Here is a 24,265-nt window from a genome sequence, read left to right as displayed (position 1 = left end):
TGAGCAGCGGCGGCTGGTGCTTTAGGGCTCTACCCCTCAGATCTGCAGGTCTCTTTAGCACTTTCTTCCCGCTTTGTATTTAAAACAGGCTAGTGCAATCGATGCAACAGTACATGGTTGGCTGGCCGGCTTGTCTGGTTCAAGTTCCCATTGAGAGTCAGGCAGCCAGGCACTGCGGGCTAATTCTGCCCTTTGCACAGCCACAGTTTTATGATTTCATTAAACAGGGCATACCTGTTTCCAGCCCTGTATTCCCACAAAGATAGACGGTGCTGTAGCGGCGTGTGGGGCAGCTGCAACTAAGTCTGATCTGGATTTGCTGGCTGAAGCCAAGTGTGATATACCCCGCCACGTCACTTTTTCTCCAAAATCTTCTATAGTGCAATGCTTACTAAAGGTACTGTATCACCATTCTGGAGTGAATCGGAGTGCCTTTCACCAATATCATGCGCACCATTAGGGGAGGAAAGCAAGACTCGTGGTTGTGGTTTTCTATTATATCATCCAGCTGCTGCAAAGTCCAATTGCATCGCTGCACCCACAACCACAGTGCTGTGCCAGAGAAAACTTTTGAAGTTTCAGTAGAACCGTAAAATGTGTTTATTTATTTGCTTACTTATTTTTACAGTGGCATTAAAACCCTACAGTTTAACTTAGAGTTAACGCCAGTGTAAAAATTATGGTTTTAGATCTCAATAAAAATAAATAATTTGTCACCCCTTCTCCATTTTAGGAGCACTGGATTTGCTTGCTTAATTTAAAACGTGTCAGAAGTGTCTGCCCCACCACTGGCAGTGAGACCAGGCAGAAGAAAGGCGGGGAGGGGCATGGATGGGGCGAGCACAGAGACAAAGGCACACATACAGAATGGGTCCAAAAAAAAGCAGCAACAAAGCAAACTTTCTTCACACAAACAGATTCGGTACAGGCAGCAATAGTTCAGCTTTCTCACAAACAAAGCGCTGAAGCACAAGTGCAAGCTTCCCTTCCACAGCACAGGTACAATACTGACAGCAACAAGCTTCCGTCACACACAGCATTTAAAACTGGCAGGGCAAACATCAACGCTGAAGGTTTTACAAACACAAGTGCACCCTTTCTCTGCTCAGTGTCTAGCACTGTGGGCTGGGCACAGTGATGAGCAGTGGCGTCACTAGGGTTGGTGTCACCCGGTGCGGGTAACTCATGGTGTCACCCCCCCTCACGACTTACTGCATGGACCTCCCATAAAAGCAATTACTAATGCGTCTTTATTACTAAAGAAATACTTTTGTGAAAAATTCGAATAATGAAATACTGAGCAAAAAGCACTGTTTCTAAACTTATACCTTGCAGTTAGCATGCAATTCCTTAAAGATGGTTCATAAGTCATTAAGGTATATTACAAGGATGGTAACCTGAGACCTATCTCACTCAAGAATGTCTGCAATGAAAGCAGTAACTCGCTGAGCTTCTTCCTACGTAAAATACAAATCTGTGACCTGCATGGTGCATGCTTCACTTTGCAGCTGGGACATTAACTCTTTATACTTTGTATGAGTCAGGCCTGTAACTAGACTGCACACAGATCTCGCCAGCAAGTGTATTCACCACCAAAGTTATCTTACAGCTACAATGCTTTGGAATTTGTTGGGTACACAAAGATCTCTGCACCAGGTGTCTAATCCCAATAAACTATTTTAAAGTGAAGTCTTCTTGAGAGAAAACAAAGTACAATTAGAAGAGGTATAATACTGCAATATATGGTAGACACTCAAGCACAAGAACAAACGTTACATAGGCAATGGTGGCACTTGTGCAAGTATCAAAAAACAAACAAAATGCCATTACCGCAGTCCCCAGGGCCTTTCGTGACTGCCCAAGGAAGGAAGAAAGCTTTAGCCAGGTGCACTAGACCCGCCCAAAGAGGGCCATGTTTTTACTGAATCTGATTCATTTGTGTGCCACTGCACTGCCACATTTTTAACTTAGTTCATGATTCATATTAATTTATAAATGAATGATAACTGGATATTATTTCTCTCTCACCGACTGCCTCCGAGTCCAGACCCAGCAAGAAGAAGTCAGTGAGTCCCAAATTTGAAGGGGTGAGGCCAGGCTTTTGATTGTCCCTGTTGACAATTCAGTGTGACTGATGAATGCTAGGTGCAGAAACAGTGGCATTGCAAGCACTTTGGCCACCTGTGGCGGTCCCCTTGTTTGCTGCCCCACTGCGGCCGCACCAAAGAGCTGGTGGGGAGGGTGCTGGCAGGATTTTTTTGTGTTTGCTGCCCCTCTTGGGCAATTGAAAAGCAGGGGGGGCGATTGCCACACCGAGGCGGCAGGTAAGAGGGGGGGGGGGCACTGCCGCCCCCAAAACTAATGCTGCACGGGGCTCACCCCCGCCCCCCTTGCTTTGAACTGTGCAGAAAGCTCCTCTTGTTGCCTTTGTTGTGTGTACTCTAGTCTAGAGACTAACCTGCAGTGAGGTGCATCAATATACAGAAAGAATATATCTCGAGTGCAAACTGGAAAGAATACTTGAAAAAGAACCCCCCCACAATCCAGTTCTGAAAATGTAGACAGTGGATCCATGTCCCCGGTCTGCTTTGGTTGAATATAATTGAGAGGCACCTGCGCACCTGTTGTTCCAGTGTAAGTTCTCTGTGACCAACGAAGGGAGTACTCCGCGTAGTACTGTAAGGTGTGCTGTGTAATCAGAGCTGGTGTGTGCCTGACAGATGGTTTCCCAGAGGTGAGGGGACATTAACTAACGTTTTGTCTTGCTGAAAGCAGCTGTTCATCTGACCTTAAGTGCCTAAATTTACCCTGGCTGCTGCGATGGGAAAAGAGTCTTTCAACATAGCAGTAGGCGTGACTGTCTATTAACAGTCAGAAAGCGTGAAGACCCCCAGAGCAGCCAGGAGAAGAAAGACGGAAAAGAGTAATCTGTTAGCTTCAGGAGTGGTGGGTGCCAGTCTCTCTGGTACTAGGGTTATGGGCCGGAATTGTGGATTTGCAGCTGAGCTTGACGCTGTGCCAGGAAAAGCAAATGTTGGCTATTCTCACCGTTGTGCCAAAAAGGGCAGCAGCAGCTTACTGTGCCTCAAGATGAAGAATTTGCCCATTGCGGCCCTTGATGCCATGATCAAGAAGTGTGCCAGCAACTGTCGATTGTCCCGCTGCGATCCTACCTTTTAGGTGGTGTGGCCCACCTGCAGCCTATTGCCACATGACCTGGAAGCAAGGCAGAAGCTGAGTGGGATCTGACACATCATCTGGAGCCCCTGTGACTCTAAACACCTGTGTTCATGCCACAGGACCTCAGGCAGTAGCCATCTGTGCCATCTCTACCAGGGACTGGCCTGGTCTGACAAAGGATGCTCCAGTGAACAGTGCATGTCATCCCAGAAAAGGAGAGAGTGAAGATGCTTTGTACTGGTCTGCTGGTTCCTTGCTGCCTGTGCTTTGAAAAGGGAGTACTGCAATTTGTGAGACTTTAAAGGGGCGTAATACCAAACTGAGTGCTGGATATGATGAACAGGAGCAATCTGTACCTGAGCCTTGGTGTGTACTGCGTAGACACTCAAACCCAAAAGGGAACCGTCCTAGTCTTACCAGAGGAGGGACACCTGTGTAAAATGAAGAGGTACAAAGCGATACCAAGGGGGATGATGGAGGCTTGCTTGAATCCAGTGGCAAAGTGAGCAAGGGACCCACATCTGGGCATACCCTGCCAACTTAGGGCGAACAAAGCAATACCAAAAGGGATGGTGGAAGGGGTAGGCAGCATCCAAAGGTGCAGTGGCCCTAGCACAAGACCCATAGCTTTGTCTGATAGAATTTTGTGAGTAGTCTTCCGTTTTAAGTATGTGTAAATAAGTGCTTTTCTTTTCAAAGTAAAGCACTGGGTTGGACAATCTGTTATTGTGCTGCTGTTTGATTGCTTAACTCTGATCTTGGCGATACCAAAGGGGATGATGGACGGAGCGTTTGAGCAAATCAAACACTCACCCCCAGTCAACTGATCTGGGTTTAATCCATCGCCGTTCTTTAGCCCACTCTGCCACCCCAGTTCAGACATGGCCATATGCAAATCAGTCTGACCCTGTGCCTCATGGGAACAGTCCAGCCCTAACTGCCAAGCCATGCCTTCCCTGGACCGGAAACAAGCAAACTCTGATCTTGAGCACCAGGACACTACCTCCCAAAAAAGTCTGTCACTGCTCACCATGGCCACCACTGAAAGTTAAGGGTGAAGGGGTTGTTTTTGGCCCATTCTTAAATCCAACAGACTCACCCTGGGATATCAGAGTCAAAAGACCCCACCCCCCATAGCTCAGGCCCAGTTAGCCTCTGCTTGCCCTGTGGCCTCCTGAATGGGATCCGATGCAAAGGCACGGATTGCCCTTGGCACACTTACATAACTGTGTAGACTTTTTGTAATGTGTTCATAAAGCACAAAAAGTACACCATTCAATGTATAAAGGAAGGAAGGGTTGGCATTTAAGAGAAACAAATATGGAAAAACGTAGTTAAGGGTAATTAGAACACGTATTTTATTTTACTTCCTTCAGTTTTACACAGTTGGAGAATTATGATAAATTGGAACTCAACACAGTTATAAATGATTACCATAAAAATATAATGCATTTTACGCACACATCATTAGGTGTGAGACATTTGTGTGGGGACTACCAAAAAAATGCCATTTTGACTTATGGCAATTACATTTTGTTTGCAGAAATGCACTCATTTGTCAGCATTCGGTGCTCCAGCTTAACACGCCTTTTAATTGTGCTATATAATTGACAAAAGCGCTTCCTACCTCTCACGAGTACGCAGGCAGCGCTGTCATTTCCATGTGTTCCTCTGCCGACAGGGGGTGGGGCCTTCTCCTTGGGGCAGAGTGTTTCCTCGCCACTGTACGCTCCCTAACCCTTCTAAGTTCTTACTCTCCTCAGAAAGTTGGCACCATAATGTTCCAGGGCGCGTGCACGCATTCGTAGCAGCGAACAAAGCGCTCCCTCGGCATGCACTGTAAACACATAAAGCGCCGCGAGCTGCGAAGAACAAGAAGGCACTGACGCAAACTCCAAGAAGCACACGCACGGGCAAACTATTAGAAAGTCTCTTCAAAGTAAACAGATGTGCCGCGGAGAGACCTCAGACCACGACGGCGCTCGCTATATCAACGGACAGATAGAAGATGGTGCCCGTGCCGTGGTGTGATGTCCTCGGTATGAATTCTTTCTTTATTCTAGTTGCACGACTCACGCACTCCCCTGCGCTGCCTTTGGTCTCGTCTCCTCCCTGGCGGGCGTGTGACCGCGCTAACGCATCAAAGCAGGAGCGCACAGCGTGACCCTCGCGCGGGGGCTGTCCCAGGGCAGTCATTGGTAGCGCTAAAGAGATTGACGGCCCTGGGACCCACAAACTGCGTACGCCACGCATCCGCATCGCACCAGTGACCAGCATCACTGATCACATGCATCTGGTGCGTGCGTGGTGACGTGCTGCTGCAGTGAGTGCTGCACTGACTGCAGTAGTAGCAGTATTTAAATTTTTTTAAAGGAGGTGCGCAACTGTGCACAGCGCACCGTGCGCTTGCACTAAAGCAGCCCGTAACCAGTACTGCCCGTAATTAACTAGATTGGTGTCACCCTAGATGGGGTGATACCCGGTGCGGTCCGCACCCCCCGCACCTCCCTAGTGACGCCACTGGTGATGAGTAACGAGAAGGATTTTTGGAGGGGTGGGAAAAGTTGCTCAGCACTTTAATAGAAGGTGACCAAGGGGCAGGTCTCTATGTGGGTGAGAAAGAACAGAGCAGATACAATATGACCTGAAACTGGCAAAGTTGTAGGAGGGTCCATTAGTGTGACAAGAGTGGCGTGACTGTGTGACAGGATACTTGCAGAGGGCTGGGGAGGCACTCAGTAACATGATCAAGGAGCTACATGGAATAGAAGAAGGTATATGAATTATTTTTTAGGTCTTAGCTACAAAAGTTTTAGCTGTCTGTTGGCAAGACTTATTGTTCACAACAAACAGTGGGAGTAGGGTCGAAGGGCGAGTTTACCGACCAACCAGGTGTATGCCCCAAAAAATACAATATTATCACAACAGAGAACACCTGGGGGTCAAACATAAGGGGTGGATCATAAAGCCAAATGAAACACAAAAGACACCAGTGAGTGAGCTTTGATAGTGAAATGCAGGCCAGGTTAAGGCTCAAGAGCAAATAGAGGAATAGTTCCCATCAGAAGCCACTCTGTACCGCCCTTATTCTCATCATCTGGGTTCTCCTTGCCCAGGAGACTGAACGGCCGGTCAGATGTTACCGTGGCCGATATGTGCGAGATAAGGGAAGTGAATGAAGTACAAAAAGTTAAGGTGGCTACTGTAGAGGCAGTGTTGTGGTAGGAAAAGTGTTAAGTGAAGGGAGAGAAACTAAAATTAGGTGATCGGGTGGACAAACAACATTTATTAGTGTCTCCCAATCCCTAAAGTTTAAAAAGCAAGTGTAAGTGCGGGTTCCAAATAATCACCGTACTATATGATGGTCAACATGTTTCTGCATTATTATGAACAAAGTTTCAAATGCATTCGTCAGGACCGAAACTATAAAACACTGCTGCTTAGATTTAGTGAAATTAAAACCAATATCACCTGATCTTCAGGTACAAACTCAACCGAATACTGTTGCGTCGCACGACATTAGATCCACACAAAGACAAACAAAATACAAAAGAGAACATGGATGAGTCACATTCCCATGATTGATATACTGTTACAAAAGAACATGTATAAAGGCAAACATTGTCGATTAGCGGACTCACCCAAATCTTGTGGTTGAGAGGCTTCACCCCACCTGGCCACAGCGCAGGTATGAGGAGCACCGCTCTACAAAGAATTCATAAGTAATATCTTTAGAGCATTCAGTCAAAGATTAAAAATTAAAAATGAGTTTACATGGTGGTTTTTAGAAATTTAATACGTCCTTCTTACTCCTCATTATAAATGCGGAGCATCCCACTACTACTACTCAACTCCATCAATCCAAAAATGGCTGGCCAAAAGGAGGACAGCCTGGTCATAGAGAAGTTACTCGTTATAATATATATATAATGAGGAGTAAGAAGGACGTATTAAATTTCTAAAAACCACCATGTAAACTCATTTTTAATTTTTAATCTTTGACTGAATGCTCTAAAGATATTACTTATGAATTCTTTGTAGAGCGGTGCTCCTCATACCTGCGCTGTGGCCAGGTGGGGTGAAGCCTCTCAACCACAAGATTTGGGTGAGTCCGCTAATCGACAATGTTTGCCTTTATACATGTTCTTTTGTAACAGTATATCAATCATGGGAATGTGACTCATCCATGTTCTCTTTTGTATTTTGTTTGTCTTTGTGTGGATCTAATGTCGTGCGACGCAACAGTATTCGGTTGAGTTTGTACCTGAAGATCAGGTGATATTGGTTTTAATTTCACTAAATCTAAGCAGCAGTGTTTTATAGTTTCGGTCCTGACGAATGCATTTGAAACTTTGTTCATAATAATGCAGAAACATGTTGACCATCATATAGTACGGTGATTATTTGGAACCCGCACTTACACTTGCTTTTTAAACTTTAGGGATTGGGAGACACTAATAAATGTTGTTTGTCCACCCGATCACCTAATTTTAGTTTCTCTCCCTTCACTTAACACTTTTCCTACCACAACACTGCCTCTACAGTAGCCACCTTAACTTTTTGTACTTCATTCACTTCCCTTATCTCGCACATATCGGCCACGGTAACATCTGACCGGCCGTTCAGTCTCCTGGGCAAGGAGAACCCAGATGATGAGAATAAGGGCGGTACAGAGTGGCTTCTGATGGGAACTATTCCTCTATTTGCTCTTGAGCCTTAACCTGGCCTGCATTTCACTATCAAAGCTCACTCACTTGTGTCTTTTGTGTTTCATTTGGCTTTATGATCCACCCCTTATGTTTGACCCCCAGGTGTTCTCTGTTGTGATAAGACTTATTGTTCCCAATACAGAGCGGACTTTGGGTCAGCCCCGTAGTCATGATCTCAGGTGTATACTTTTGATTTGATAGCTTTCCTTCCTATTCTTCAGTTTGTCCTGCTGAGAAGCATTTCTGTCTCTCACACTTCCGATTCTGATTGTATCCTTCCACTGCTGGTTTAACTAAACTCTTTTTTGTGGGCTCACTGCAGACAGCTCCAACTGTCTGTCGAGGCAGCACTTTGTACAAATCCACATAGACTCAGCCCCTGCTCATTAGATGGCGGCTTATTTGGCAAAGTCAGCTCTGCTTTTTATTAGGGATTTTCTTTTTTTCCCCCTGTGTTTCTCGCACCTGGAGTACAGCCATGTCTTCCAATTGGCTAGGATGTAACCTTACACTCATACGGCCAATGTACTTTTTTGCATTACATGGGAGTACATGCCTTTCAATCAATCAATCAATCATAACACTTGTATAGCGCGCTACTCACCCGGAAGGGTCTCAAGGTGCTTGGGGGAGGGGGGCCGCTACTGCTCGAACAGCCAGGTCTTGAGTTGTCTCCTGAAGACGAGGTGGCCCTGGGTCAGCCGAAGGTGGATGGGGAGGGAGTTCCATGTCTTGGCTGCCAGGTAGGAGAAGGATCTGCCTCCGGCGGTGGCTCTTCGGATTCGTGGTACGGCGGCGAGGGCGAGGCTAGCGGAACGTAGCTGGCGGGTGGGCGTGTGGAAGGTCAGGCGGTCGTTGAGGTACTTGGGGCCCAGGTTGTGGAGAGACTTGTGTGCGTGGGTGAGGAGCCTGAGCGTGATCCTCTTGTTGACGGGGAGCCAGTGCAGGTTCCTCAGGTGGCCGGAGATGTGGCTGTGTCGAGGGATGTCTAGGATGAGTCGGGCGGAGGCGTTCTGGATGCGTTGTAGTCTTTTCTGCAGCTTGGCTGTGGTTCCGGCGTAGAGAGTGTTTCCGTAGTCCAGCCGGCTGGTGAAGAGGGCCTGGGTGACCGTCTTCCTGGTTTCGATCGGGATCCATCGGAAGATCTTGCGGAGCATGCGGAGGGTGTGAAAGCATGAAGAGGAGACGGCGTTGACTTGTCTGGTCATCGAGAGGGAGGAGTCCAGGATGAAGCCCAGGTTGCGTGCATGGTCTGTCGGCTTGGGGGCGGTGCCCAGGGCTGGGGGCCACCAGGAGTCATACCAGGCGGTGGGTGATGGCCCAAGGATGAGGACTTCCGTCTTGTCTGAGTTCAGTTTCAAGCGGCTGTCCTTCATCCACTCGGCGACGTCTTTCATCCCTTCGTGGAGGCTGGTTCTGGCAGTTTCGGGGTCTCTGGTGAGGGAGAGGATCAGCTGGGTGTCATCGGCGTAGGAGATGATGTTGAGGTTGTGTTGGTGTGCGATGGCTGCAAGAGGTCTCATGTAGACGTTGAAGAGGGTGGGGCTGAGTGATGATCCTTGCGGGACGCCGCAGATGACTTTGGTGGCCTCGGAACGAAACGGGGGGAGGCAGACCCTCTGTGTTCTTCCAGTGAGGAACGAGATGATCCACTTCAATGCCTTCTCTTGGATGCCGGTGTTGCTGAGGCGTTGGACTAGGGTGCGGAGGCAGACAGTGTCGAACGCGGCGGAGAGGTCCAGGAGGATGAGTGCCGCTGTTTCCCCGTTGTCGAGGAGGGCTCAGATGTCATCGGTGGCTGCGATGGGGGCGGTCTCGGTGCTGTGGTTGGCTCTGAAGCCGGACTGCGAGGGGTCGAGGGATCCATTCGTCTCGAGGAAGGCAGCAAGCTGTTTGTTGGCGATCTTCTCGATGACTTTGGCAGGAAAAGGGAGGAGCGAGATAGGGCGGAAGTTCTTGAGGTCGGTGGGGTCCGCTGTTGGTTTCTTCAGTAGGGCACTAAGCTTGGCATGCTTCCAGCTCTCCGGGAAGGTGGCGGTGTCGAAGGAGGTGTTGATGACGTCTCGGAGTTGGGGTGTGATGGTGGAGTCGGCCTTGTTCAAGACGTGGTGGGGGCAGGGGTCAGTCGGAGATCCGGAGTGGATGGTGTTCATCGTGCGGGCTGTGTCTTCGGTGGTCACTGCGGTCCAGGTGCGGAGGGTGGCAGTGGGGTGCGTTGGTTCGATTGTTGGGTGCGAGGATGGTGTGCCTTTGTCTTCAGAGACACTCTTGCCCCACGACTCATCCTATCACTACCCTCCTGAAGATTCTCCGTGGCACGCCAGTCACCAGATGGAGTCCTTGGTGATGTTGCCCCACTGAACTATCCAATGCTGCCCTTTTACATGGTGGTAGTCTCTATTAACTTTGGCAACATCAGAGGCTTTTAAACTTTGCCGGCATTGGAAAGCCAATAGTGGCAGTGGACCAGGTTACAAGTATTGAAAACAATTAAAAAACTGTTACTATACTATCAAGATGCCACGTCGCTTGACACAATATGCGCTGCCATCACATCACAGCAACACTCGTGATGCACATCCCAACGCAGCAGTCTTTTTCAATAAATATAAAGCAATGTTTGCATTTCTTTCTTTAATTTTACCAAAAGCGATCAGGCATTGGCAAAGCTAATTGCATCGTTTTCTCAACACTGGAAATACAAGACAATCTTTGTCAACACTGGTTTAGTTTGCATTTACAACCCCAAAAAAGTACATGCGTTTAATCCCTTGTTTCTCTATCCCCTGTGTGCTCTATTTTTATTCCCATTTACGTCTTCTGATCATGCTTTACATTTTTTTTTCTGTATTTACTTATTTATTGCATATATATTTAATGTTGGGCCAGCAGCCGCAAAGCGCTGTCGGTGTTCTCACTTCCTTTATTTATGCATAATTTATTATATTATGTTATATTATTAGTATCCATATTAGAGCGCTATTACCCAGGAGAGTATCCTGGCACTAAGCATGTAAGTTTAGCCTCACCTAGGCAGGGAGAAGGAGGCTCAGATGTTTAGTGATGGGTCGTTCCACCCTTTAAAAGCAACGTAGGAGAAGGCTCGACCTCCAGATCTGGTTTTTGTAAGCAAGGTATGTGTGCAAGGAGTCTGGCTGATCAGATGTGTCTGAAAGGAAATTAAACTTAAGGTAGGCAAGGCTTATGCTGTGTAGTGCTTTGAAGGTGTGGGTGAGGATTCTGAACTGTGTGTGCTTGTGTATTGAGGTGCGGAGCGATGTGTGTGCTGCGTGGGGGACTGCAGATAAGACTGGCTGCTGAATTCTATATAGTTTGTAGTCTTCAAGTGAGTTGCTTGGTGATTCTGGCGTACAGGGTGTGTCCGTAGTTTGGGTTGCTGGTGACGAGGGCGTGTGAGGAAATCTTATAAGTGTTGCTTGGGAGCCATTTGAAGTTTTTCCTCAGCATTTTAAGTGTGTGGAAACAGGATGCTGTGATGGCATTCACTTGTGCAGTCATATCCTGCTTGCTGTCTGTGCGATCTCGAGGTCCCTGGCATTGGTACTTAGAGTGGATATGGTCCTAGTTCAGCCGGTCACAAGGAGAAGAACAAGGCGAGGAGTTTTTTCTGAAAATCACAACTTCTGTCTTGTCATTGCTGAGTTTCTGGCAATTGGACTTCTCCCAGTTGGAGACCTTGATCATGCAGGTGGTGAACTTATTCCGTGTTTCAGAGTCTTTTCCAAGAGGGAGAGTAGGAGTTGTGTGTCATCAGCACAGGACAGGATGTCATGGTCTAAGCTGACCCTGGCCGGAGGGCTCAGGTATGCACATGATCGAGCTAATAGACAAACCTTGCAGTTCTCCACCGATGAACGAGCGTCTGAAGAGTAATTGGGCAGGCTGAATGCTTGAGTCCTGCCAGTCGGCAAGGAGAAAATGCAAGAAAGAGGGACCTTGGATTCAAATCTCATGTAGAAGTTAGAGGAGGATGGGCTGGGATACAGCGACGAATGCCGCTGAAAGGTCCAGGAGAATTAGGGCTGCCATGTCTCCTTTGTCCAGGATCATGCGGATGCCATCTGTGAAGACGATGAGGGCAGTTTCTGTGCTGTGATTGGTTCTGAAGCCAGACTTGGGGGCATCGCAAAGTTTGCGGTTACAGATGGGGTCAGTGAGGTGTCTGTTGGTGAGTTTCTCTAGACTACAGTCAGGAAAGGAAGCAAGGAGAGCGGTCTGTAGTTTGTGGGAGAAGATGGGTCTGCAGAGAGTTTCTTGAGTAGTGGATGGACTTTGGCATATATCCATGTGTCCGGGATGGTAGCTGAAGAGATGGAGACATTGAGGATAGGCGTGAGTGCTTCGCTGATGAAGTGTAGTGCGTTAGGTGTTCTGGATCTGTTGGTGGTAGCGGCTAAGGCTTCTTTGAAGGTGTCTTTCTCCACAATATCTTGGCCCATTCTCCAACTACACTCCAGTTGTTTGCAGTGGTGCATCATCATCTCAAATTCCTCCGTGTACCAGGGGGCCCACAGTCTGGATCTTGTCACTTTTCAGCAATTGGGGGGGGGGGGGGGGGCTAGGGTGTCTGTTGATCCTTCAGCTTGCTGAATCTGACAGCAGTGTGGTCTGTCCAGGTGATTGATGATGGCTTGTCAACTATGATGTCAAAGGTTTGTGAAGATTGGGTCCAGGAGGGGTATGGCGGAGTGTGTGTATTCAGTTATGTATTGGTGAGGCTGAAGTTTCCAAGGTTTTCTAGAAGACCTGCTGAATTTAAGTTGGCACAGTCTTACAGGTGAAGGTCAGATCCCGAATGACGATGAAGGCATTGGAATCTATGATGAGAGACGCAATAACGTCCATGGGGTCACTGGCATAGTTAACGCATAGCCCTGAATGTCGGTGAACCAGGGTTCCGCTCAGGATGACGTTATCTGTGTTTCAACATGAGGAGTTCCATGTTGCTCGTACTATCGAGCGGAGGCACTGGCTTGTGCCTGGGCAGACCAAAAATATAAGATGTATATTTGGGGGTGTAAATTTGAAATCTACACAGATCATAAGCCTTCCAAGACTACATGAATTGTAATGGGGTGACCCGGTGTCCCTCAGAACCTGGGCGTCTAGGCAATGTAATACAAATGGTTCTGTCGGGTGGACAATTGCTTAGTATTCCATCACACCACACAAAAAGAAGTCAAAGTTAGTATATTATACTTTTTTTCATTTTTGTATATGCAAGGCTGACACAGAAACAAATTCATAAGTGAAAAGACGAAAGCTTGACTTGTAAGTGAATAAGTGATCTTAAAGTGACAAGGTAGTTAAGTGAATGCAATATATTCTGTGATAGCCTGCGTATAAAAAAAAGAAAAAAGTATAATATACTAATTTTGATTAATTTCTTTTTGTGTGTTTCCTTCTATATTTCTACAAATTAATGTTGGAATGCTAAGAAATTGTCCACCAGACAGAACCATTTGTAGTATATTGTCTAGACGTACAAAACTAGTCTCAAAGTTCCAAGAGTACAATTTCGAAATGAGGCACATTTCGGAGGCAAAAACTTCCAGGCGGACTCTTTATCCAGAATGTTGATGGAGAAGGATGATGATGAGGACCTTGTTGAGCATGATGTGGAGTGCGTGGCGGTGGTGGATGCGATTGAGAATTGTGGCGGTGGTGGATGCGATTGAGAAGTGTGGTTCTGTTATATCGGAAAGTGAATGTAGAGATGAAAGCAAGAAAGATGCTACGCTAGCGAAGGTAATAGAGTATGCAACGCAAAAGTGGCCGGAAGCAAGAGGTTTGGTTGGGGACTTGAGAAATTTTGCGAAAATTGCAGATGAGTTATCTGTGAAAGACAACATAGTAATGAGAGGTGACAAGTCTGTTCCTCCGGCTGGTTTGAGCGAGTCCATCATAAAAGTAGCGCATCAGGGACTAAAACTAGTATGAAAGTGAAACAACACAATTGGTGGCCCACCATGGACTCCCAGACCAGGAGAATGGTGGACAATTGCGTCACCCATGGTATGGAGTGTCCCCCTGGTCCGAAGGTCGATCGGCAACTGTCATTGCCATTTAACCTTCTTACCAGCGTACACTCCATGTGCGGGCACATTATTAGTTCAACATTGCACCTATTCTAATACAAGCCCCACACTACACAGTAGCCTGGTTCCCTAATCAGTAACCAGGGCCGGACTGGCCATAGCGGGCACCGGGAGTTTCCAAGGGGGCACTAGGGTGGGGGCCGGTTTTGGGCCCCTGGGAATGTTTTTGTTAACGGGGGTCGGAAATATCCGCCTGCAACAAAATCGACCGACACCGGCCCTGGCAAACTGCTTGGCTGTACCCCCCCTCACCCCAGGGGGTGCCAGCCGAGCAGTTTGCCAGGGCCAGTTTCCGTTCCCAGTCCGGCTCGGTCAGTAACCGATCCACTATACCACAAGGCTACACCTTTAGAAAGCCTCACTCACCTAGTGCAGACATAGTGTTAACACCATTTAATTAAATATGAAACTATGCATTTAAAGGTGTCACCGGGTGGATACACGAAAATACAGCTGTAAAACATTTGACTCTTCGACTTACATCCCAACCAAAACAAATGGCAGGAAACGCTTGACAACATCTATTTAGAGAAGTGAGTATTGTATGTCAGCCAACATATGTTTCAGAGCTCGAGGCCGAGGGAAGGGCAGTGCAGTAAAAAGCTGACGTGTCTTACAAGCGTACAGGTGCACTGGGACCTCTGAAAGGTATAAAAGAGGCTTTAAACATTGTAGTAACCAAGTCCACGCTGGAAGTAGTATTTCAGGAGGATTTATTCAGGTTGATTACAGCATAGTAGTACAGTATATATTAGCCCCACCAGGAGCACCCAGCTAGGCGCTCAGCCCTTCTCCAACTGTGAGATCCCACTCCCAACATTCCATCTTGCATCACTCGGGCAGGGTTCCACTGGCACAGCATAAACAATAGCAACCCAGGATACTACAAACATGTTACCTGGACAACTTGTGGAAACGAATGAGACGTAGAAAGAAAAAATGGACAGAGGAAGAAAATGGTATGACAGTTTATTATTGATGTTACATTGATAAGCTGATAAACAACATGCTCTTGGCCCACTAACCACTGTATAGTTGGACACACCCCGATCTTACGAAAGAAAGAGGTCTAGCTCCTGGTTGCCAGACCTAAAAATAAAGAGTGTCTGTCAGGCTAACCTTTGCTCAGCCTGACAGACTCTTTGTTGGCCAAAAGGTGGGGGGGCGTGGCCCCTCCCCCAGAGACGTTTTAAGGCCTGGTAAAGGGTCTCTGGCCAGGGCCCCTGCATATCAGCCCATTCCCAACACCCCACCCCACCCACCCTCCCCCAATAGAGCCAGCTCTGTTCTGTAGAGACTCTTGCTCTGGTGACCTTGATAATTCTTACATTCCCTTTAATTTATTTTTAATATTTAATATGGGTGATGTGCGAGAGTCTATTATGAACATTTTGCAGAGAAATGTTTTGCTTGTTACACGCAAAATCTATTGTAACAAAAGTTTCTTTTACATCAAAACAGCACCTGGCATGAGAAATGGGAGGGTGTCTCGGAGATTATTTGCAACAATATTAGTGAACTGCTACTGTGTTACAATATTGAAAACGCACGTCACTATCCCTAAATATTTGATGTAAACACATTTAGAATTTGGATGAGTGTGCACGTGCCCCGTCAGTGACCTGGTCAAAGAGGGAACGAGAATTGAAAATGGATCATACACTGAACTGTTCCGAACAGGGGCCCCAAAATACGTTTGGCACAGGGCTCCAACAATACTTAAGATATCCCTACTCAGCACCTGACAGGAAGGAGGAGAACACACGACGTTATCTGGATAATAAACAAATGAGTTATTTTCTGGTAAGTGGTCCCCAGGGGCGTCAAGAACAACGAAATCGAATCTAGATTTCACTTCACAAGACTGCTGGGGGTGCGGAGGCGGGGTGGAGACTTACTGCGGGACTTTTTTGTTGTTGTAAATGGCTCGCTTCACTCACTCTCAGCCTCACAACCCTGGGCAAGCAAAGGAAGAGCTCGGCGAGCTGTCCTGATGTGTCGGCTACAATAGCCTAAGAAAATACCTGGGGAGGCGGCGCGGGCTGCAGCCTCTTCCGCTACCTCCATGGTCTGGAAAGACCCGCGAGTGACAGCACACAGAGGACGCAGGCCTCATGTGTGACGTCACAATGCCTTCAGTTCTGCACGTGACGTAGTGTTGCATCAGTAGATGTTCCAAGTCTGCACTTTACGTCACAGGGACTTCAAATACCAAATGCATTCTGGAAGTTGATGTCTTAGTTCGCGAGCACATAACTAATTGAAAGTTCACACCTGCAAACAATGATTTGTGCCGGGAGTGGCGCATTCGGTCCCCGGAGGCAGGGAGCATCTTATTGCCTTAGTCACTGCATTCATTGCTGGTAACGGCTGCAAGATGCATCTGTGCTGTAGAGGCGGTGTGTGCCCAATGAACATTACTGGACACCGGTGCCCGGTCTGGGCATACTTTGCCTCATTTGCATGAGCAGTAAACACCGAAATCAAAACAGGGTGGGAGCTGGAAGGCCCTGCACCGCGGAGGAGGTCCAATATCTTTATCATGCACTGTTTTCAAATAGAGGCCATCGTGAGGCTTCCTGCAGCCAGACACAGCAGGCGGCTCGATGTTTGTTGAGGACTCCAACCTCACGGATAGTGAGGTAGCATTATCGATTCATGGCCCTAGCCTCTTGGCTCAGACCTGCTTGGATGTCGTTGGTTTGTATTGTTCTGCGCAGGGGGGCTTGTGCGCACGTGGCCTTTATTCTACATCTATTCGGCGCATCTGCAAGCACCTCACACTGGCGCCAACACACACTGCATGGTTCAGAAATGGAAGTATCTGCCCAACAGCACGCTCGGCATGGTGCAACAGGTTCCTCACACAATACCTCAACCTTAGTATGAACAATCCACAAAATGCTATACCTTTGCAGAGGCCATGCAATATTAGAACGAAAGACTAAACCAGTGTTGTGTTTCTGCCTCTTAATTCCTCCAAAAAGAGACATTCCTAGAACAGGCTTCTCCAACGAGTAGTTCATCAGCTATAGGTTACCTTCCAGCTACCTGTAAGTAGCCCCTGTGTGCAGCTCCGCCTACTAAATTAGAAGCTTTTGCTTGGGTGATAAAATGTATACCAAAATTGACAGATTATCTTTGAGATAAAAAATATACTTATTTTCAGAACTCATAAGCAGCTATTTGGAGAAATATGGCTGAATTTACCAAAATATATTTAAATTGGATATTGAAGTAATAAGTCATATAGCACTTGAGTTCCTTTTATTATATTGTCTTTTCTTTTTCATAATGTTCAAAAACTGCTATGTCGTTTAGTATTATATTTCATAGTAATGTATTACTCTTTATCTCCTAGCTGGTATTTTTCTTTTTATCTTTTTTGTATTAATCTCATATGAACTGTTTTTTCTTATCCATTTTTGATTTTTGATTCTTGTTCTCATGTGTTTCATTTATTCTTTTTGTATCAATTTTATGCATTCGTGTATTTAAATTGTTTATATGACTTTTTCAAAACTTTCAATAAAGCTTATTTTGAACTTAAAGTCATATAGCACTGGTGAGACTTTTTACAAATGTTAAAACCTTGGTACTAGAGGCACTGCAGCTATGGCTGTTATATATTACCCACGTAGAGCCATTCCATATGGACAAATCCCTTTTTATATTACTGATGGCAACTTTGCCTGATGTACTGAGTTAATCGCTGGTGGTAATCTGGACTATGATTACCACTAGTGTAATCTTGTCTGATGTGGTCACTATTACAACACTAACAATATTAGTAGCTCTCAATGAGTTTCATTGCACACAAGTAGCTCTTACTACAGAAAAGGTTGGAGACCACATTCCTCAAAGTTTAACAAACCCCTGCCAGCTAAGCATTATCAACAGGTGGCCTGAGTGTGAGAGGAGGCAGATTGGGCTGCTGCCACCATTAAAAGAGTAACACTTAAACCCATACATCACCTCTTGTATATGAATCTACACATAATACCTGCTGCATAAACCTACCACGCACCTCTGTACATGATACAACAATTCACCCCAGTACATAAATCCATCCCTTACCTTTGTGGGAATCCACACATCACCTCTTGTATATCAATTCACATATATCACCCCTCTTGTCTTAACCTGCTGCTCAATCCTACGCATGAATCAACAACTCACTCTGGAGCATAACAACCCATTATGACATGAATCCCTCACATACACGAATCAACAGAAACACATTCCCAGTGCAAGAGTTCACCTCTATGAAGGAATCAATGTTCCACCCGTTTACCGGAATCCAGACCTGACCTCTCTGCATGCACCCATCACTTCTTTCTGTGTATGAAGGCACACATTATTGCTGGTGCCACTCGCTGTCACTGCAGTTCCTTGGAATTGTGTGAGGCGCTCTCGGACAGCACCATGAGTCTATTGCTGGCTGCAAGGTATGAGGGTAAAAAAAATGACAGTCCTAAACATACCTCAACCAACAGAGTCTTGTTCTTGCCACACATTTATTTATTTATTTGCAGGTTTTAGCGCTAGGAATAGACTCCCGTAGGAGTATCTCCGCGCTTGTGACAGCCGGCATGAAGGACTAGAGGTAGTAGCATTGAAATTATAAAGCTCGTTCAAACAATTACCTCTTCTCATCTCTTTGCTGTTGCATTGTCTCTCCTTGGGAGGCCAGGAAGTACTACACTACTCATTAGTTAAGCCAGATATTACTTTTACTTTAGGAGGCAGTGGCAGGAAGGGAGGACCAAAGAAAGCACAAATGTTCCTTAACATTTGAACCCTGTACCACTGTTGATAGAGGGCATCTTCCCAGGCTTTTCAGGAGGTAAGGAGAGGGACTGGAACCCAAAGTTTAAGCTATTCGCCGTATATGAGTTTTCCTCTATACCAGGTCCTTTCAGCCAAGACCGCAGGGTGGTTGGTGACATCCAACACAACACAGTAAGAGGCTGTGGAAGCTGAAGGACAATAGCAGGCAGAGACCAGCTGGTAAAGAGCAGGTGTACATTCACCCAGCCCAACCTGTGCCTGCAAAGCTCTGGGGCAGGGTCTCATGAACAGAGTGCATCAACAGTGTCCCATACACAGGAGCATGGCAAAGATGACAGTGAGAACCTGGACACACACCTCCACCTTGGGAGGAACTCACTGTCCTCAAAAGGACATCATTTACCCTGTGGCACACAGCTAACAAGTAACAGGCTACAAACAACAGCACAGAGGTGAAGGCCCAGCTAATAAGGGGACTGGATGGATTTTACATGGAAGTGACTTATACACCCTTTCTCTACTAGGGCTACAGAAAAAAGGTCAATGCTGCTGGGTCCATGAACAAGTGTCACCAACATTCAGTCACCACGTAGCCTGGTAGAAGGGGAAGTAGCCCCATTGACTATAATTAGGGTCGTAGACATTAAAACAGCCCTTAAACAACACAACACATAAAAAGGAACATGTCCAGTGACTCACTGTTTGCCAAGCAAGCTAGATGACAACATAGAGAACTACAGAAAAAAAATCAAACAGGGGCAGGATAGCAGCGTAGCCATACCAGGACGTTCAGCCACACTGTGTACCCGTCACTCACCTCTGCACATGAATCCACCACTAGGCCCATTATAAAAACTCACCACAGACTCCTGAACATGAAACCTGAACCATCCTCCAGTGCTCAGGTTCAGTGTCTGGAGGTGGGTGACTTCATAAACACACTATAAACCCGCATTCACCTCCCTCTGCAAATAAATACTAACACAAGCCCTCGAACCCACCACTCAACCCTAGTGATGAATTCAGCACTACACTCCTTACATAAATGTACCTTCCACCGCCATACTTTGACCCACTCACTTCTGTGTAGGGCTTTACCACTGACCCCTGTATGTGGATTCAGCAAAGAACCTGTCTGTATATGAGGCACCACTTTCACTCTTGATTGAACCAACCACTCACCACTGAATACAGCCCCCCCCCCCGAACCCCCACCCACTCTTCTGGAATCTGGATACCCCAGACACTACTGCACTCGCTCACCAATGTGCTCGATGCACCAGTAAAAGTGTAATACATAAATCTCCAAGCTCACGCCTCTGTATGAATGCACCTTTAACCTGCCACTCATGCAAGAGGGAACTAACCTATAAAACCACTGGTAAACAGAAGTGCTATACAAACGGTAGTAAGTGCTATACAAACGGTAGTGAATGCTTTACAAACGATAGTAATCGGTATACACATGCACATGCCCTAACCTATATGTAGGATTCGACCACTTACCCCCTGCACACTAATCGACACTTAGCCATGAGCATGCAACCAGCGCTTGCTTCAAGAAGAAACCACACCGGAGAATGTTAACATATGGTAATCAGAAAGGGTGCTATGTTTTTCTTTACACGATGACACGGTATTACACCCAGCCCAAGGGTGATGGTCTATGGAGCGGATGCTTCCCACATGTCAACAAACGCATGCACCTCCATTCACGGTTCCTCCTACTCGGGACTACTGAAAAGCCAAATTAAGAGTGTTTTGGGTCGCGCCTCCCCTAAAAAGGCATCACACCAGACACACAACAGGCCTCCTGGTGTAGCGGTCACTGTCCACGCCTGAATGACCAATATTAAATTAACAGTCAGAGATTCCCTGTAAGAAAGTACTAAGCAGTAAGCACTTGATAAATAGAGTGTGTTCCGGTGGAGTGCGTATCCCCGCCTCGGGTTCTGTATCACCGTATTATTTTGTCTTCCACGTTCCTCTCAAGGCCGCACTTCACCAGCAAAGCGCAATTCCATCATTTTAATCATTTTTTAAAAAAAAATATCAGGTGGATTATTAACTTTCAGCAAAATATTCCCGGGCAGGAGGTCGAATAAAATATAAACCTCAGGGACTGTTTTGGGGGAGGCGGCACTGCCCCCAAACAATCCATAAATGCCACGCTCACAGCAGGTCTATGCCCTTCTCGTGCTGCGCCGATGATGGGTCTATAGTAAACAAAGGCAGTGCAGGGCAGCACCGTCCCGTCGTGCACCACTCGCGTGCAAACTCCGGATCTGATTAAGAGGAGGAATGCCACCCGACCAGGCTGGGGCAAGAGGGGCACCGCTCGGGAAAGTGCACGGACGGGTGTCCTCTGCCACGAGCCTTCCTTTCGCACATCGCCCAGCTCAGCAGCACGTTTTCAGCACTTTCACTTATATACAAAGTTGGCAGTTGTGGCACCAGTGTGTTTGCGACGCGTTTAGCAGTAGCAGGAACTGCAAACAGCTCAATCGTTTTTAATTTCCATACAAATCCGTTCTAGGGAGGAAGTTTGAGCTTTGGCACGAACCCACCGACCAAGCCCAACCGAGGCGAGTGATGCTCAGTGGTTCCTGCTGCCCCAGCCCTCTCTCACTCACTCAGCAGCACTCAGGGGACAGGCACTTACTGCTGCACTCCGCGTCCACGCAGCGCTTCAGCTCCGAGAACCTCCGGTCCACCGAGTCCTTCTTCCTGCCCAGGCTGGGCCAGCTGCAGCAGAGCAGGGCGGCCAGGAGGCAGAGGAGGCGCCCGGCTGCAGCCATGTTGCCAGCAGTGCCGGCTGGAGTGTGTATGTGTGGATGGAGCCGGGAGACGCGCATGCGCGCAGAGCGGCAGACACGTCAGCAGGAGACAGCAGAGCACGGATCTGTGCAAGGAGGATGTGGAAGAAGGAAGGGAACAGCGGGAGGAGGAGGGGGGAAGGGGTCGGGGCTGCCGCTACATCATCACCGCATTCCAGAGCCATGAAAGGAGATGGGTAGGGGCACATCCCCCCCGCAGCCAATGACGCCAGCGTATCGTGTCTGTCAACACCTCCCTTTGGGCCACTCTTGTGCTGGGGCTACCCACTTCCTCCCTCCCCCTCTCTGTTATTAAAAGTCCCTAACATGCTTCATGCATGCTCGTGGGTTCGGCCCCATTCCCTGAAATTCAGTTTTCGCCATGTACTATTTATTGTATTCACGACAATTTACATTTTTGTTGTAGTATTCACACAGCGCTTATTACTTAACTAACTGTCAACACATGATTTTGCCGTTTACTCCAATAGGAGTATTTGAGTTTGTAGCCTGGACCTAAATGGTGAGGAAGGTTTTGCCGACGACTACATGGAATTTAAACTTCGCACTCCCTCACTTCTACAGATATAATAACCCGTGTCTTCGTGACACCGACATGATTAACCCGAATCTTTGTACCAACACCTGAAATTGCAACAAATGCCCCTTCAAATAGCTAAACAATATATATTCCACCAAACAGCGCAAATACAGGGAGCGAGAGACGCACTTTGGAACGCATATCCTATTCAGCTAAAATAGCTTGACTGACCGAACACAGCTCCCACTCCTGGCGCGCGAACTCGTCTTAAATGACCTCACCCAAGGCGCACCTGCGGCGAGTACCGGGAGTGACGTAGCCCCCAGACGGACTTTGGTGCTCCCCGTTTGGACCCGGCACTAATACATTTTTGGTCAAGTTCGAGAATCAATACTGTGACTCGTCAAGAATAATAGACACCAGCTATAATTTGAAATTTTATATAAGGAATTAAGGGGTGGGGTACAGGAAATATACCATCAAAGGTTAGCAGCAAAGCCTTCATTTCATAAGTGCAGGCAATTTAGTAAAGTGCTGTATGCAATCCGGCATAGATTTGCCTTCTAGAGATGGGGAAAGGGGGTTTGGGATTCTGCGAAGTTCACATCCTTTCATAGGACTTTAGACAAAGACTTTCATAAATTCTGTGCAAGTATATAGTTCTCAGGATATGCACCAATGACAGACAAGCAAGAGGAAACTTGTCACCACAGAATACATTCAGGGATTCTCTCATAGGGGCATTACATTGGACTTGAGTGACTCTAACAGTTTATTCGGGAATACTAGTTGCTACAATGTACAATGATAGCCTGAGACAGGTGGGATGTCCTTGGTTAGGTAAAGTGCAGGAAAGGTCTCTGGGAAAAGATTCCGTCTATCGGAGTAAAGCACACAATACTTTATTTAGAACGAAAAACAACAGTAATAGTAGTCACGTGATTTTTTGTTGTTGCAGATTTATATAGCGCGAACTCGACCCAAAGGTATCAGAGCGCTTTACATGAGCACCAGTTACATTACACAAGGACACGTTCATTTTTTTTTTGGTAGTCACGGGGAGATTAGGTGATTTGCCCTGAATCACAGGATGTGGACGCAACCCCGAGACTCGAACCTTGGTTTTCCAGCTCCAAAGTCGGCAATCTATCCGTGAGACCACATCTTCTCCCCTGTATGGTAACATTGGTCCATGATGGAGGATGGTGTAAATGCAGTTTTGGTAACATAAGCTCAGGTTATAGCACCTTTAAATGAGAAAAGAAGAACAACTCTTCAATACCCCGGATGATAACTTCATTTCTTTATAACAACACATCTTTCATTGACTTTGGGTTCTTTTCCTTAGATTCTTCCAGGTCCTATAAGGTATCATAGAGATCTCTTTGCATTTCTTCCGCCTTCACATCAAGAGTCTTTTTCTTTTTCTTCCTCTTGCTGGTGACAGCTTCTTATAGCCGGAGCTGCAAAGAAACGAGTTGTACCCTCAGTGTCATACAAGCCTCCCTCCTGTCAGAATCATCCATTGGCTCCACCCATTGTTCCCAACAGTCCTTATGGGGTGTAAATAAGTCTGGGGACTGAACTATGAGGGATTTTTAAATCCATGAAATAACCCTTTCTCTGCAATGGGTAACATAATGATCTGTGATTCCAGGGGCCTGCACTCAGGAACATGCCCCAGGGCTCTAGAGCATGGCGCAACTGCAGGTATCTAAAAAACTGTGACCTGCGCAGTCCAAATTCTTCCTGCAGCTCCCTCTGCCAAACATCACTCACTGTAGACATTTCTATCATATTTCAGCCACAAAATCCAGTTATAGAGGAAGCCTGATGCAACCACTTCCCCCCCCCCCCCCCCCCCCCCCAAGAAGTGGGTCCGGAGTGTAACCGGCCAGTCCAGAGCAGTCCACCGCGGGGCCATACGCCAGGTTTCAAGAACCACCCTTGTGGCCCCTGGGAGGTGGGAAGGAATAAGATTACCATAGAGCAGCCCCTCAATCTTTTCTAGGCCCATCCCGGCCACCTGCAGCTGGAACGCCAGATCCCCCATTCAGCCAGTCAGTGACCACCAGCAGCTGGGCCGCCCAGTAGTAGAGGCACACATCC

General features: G+C 47.0%; 1 protein-coding gene across 2 annotated transcripts in view; it reads right to left on the bottom strand.

The window, feature by feature from the left end:
• MIA3 (MIA SH3 domain ER export factor 3) overlaps positions 1-21,881 on the bottom strand; it is a 340,580-nt gene extending 318,699 nt beyond the window's left edge. For both annotated transcript variants that reach the window (XM_086927939.1, XM_086927940.1), the window contains exon 1: positions 21,462-21,881. In XM_086927939.1, the coding sequence (XP_086784065.1) occupies positions 21,462-21,654 (193 nt within the window). In that variant the 5' untranslated portion in view covers positions 21,655-21,881. The remainder of the gene's footprint in view (positions 1-21,461) is intronic.
• Positions 21,882-24,265: the final 2,384 nt, after the last annotated feature.

This window comes from Lissotriton vulgaris, chromosome 6 (assembly GCF_964263255.1).
Source record: "Lissotriton vulgaris chromosome 6, aLisVul1.2, whole genome shotgun sequence".
NCBI lineage: Eukaryota > Metazoa > Chordata > Amphibia > Caudata > Salamandridae > Lissotriton > Lissotriton vulgaris.
This window is presented reverse-complemented; position numbering and strand designations above follow the sequence as displayed.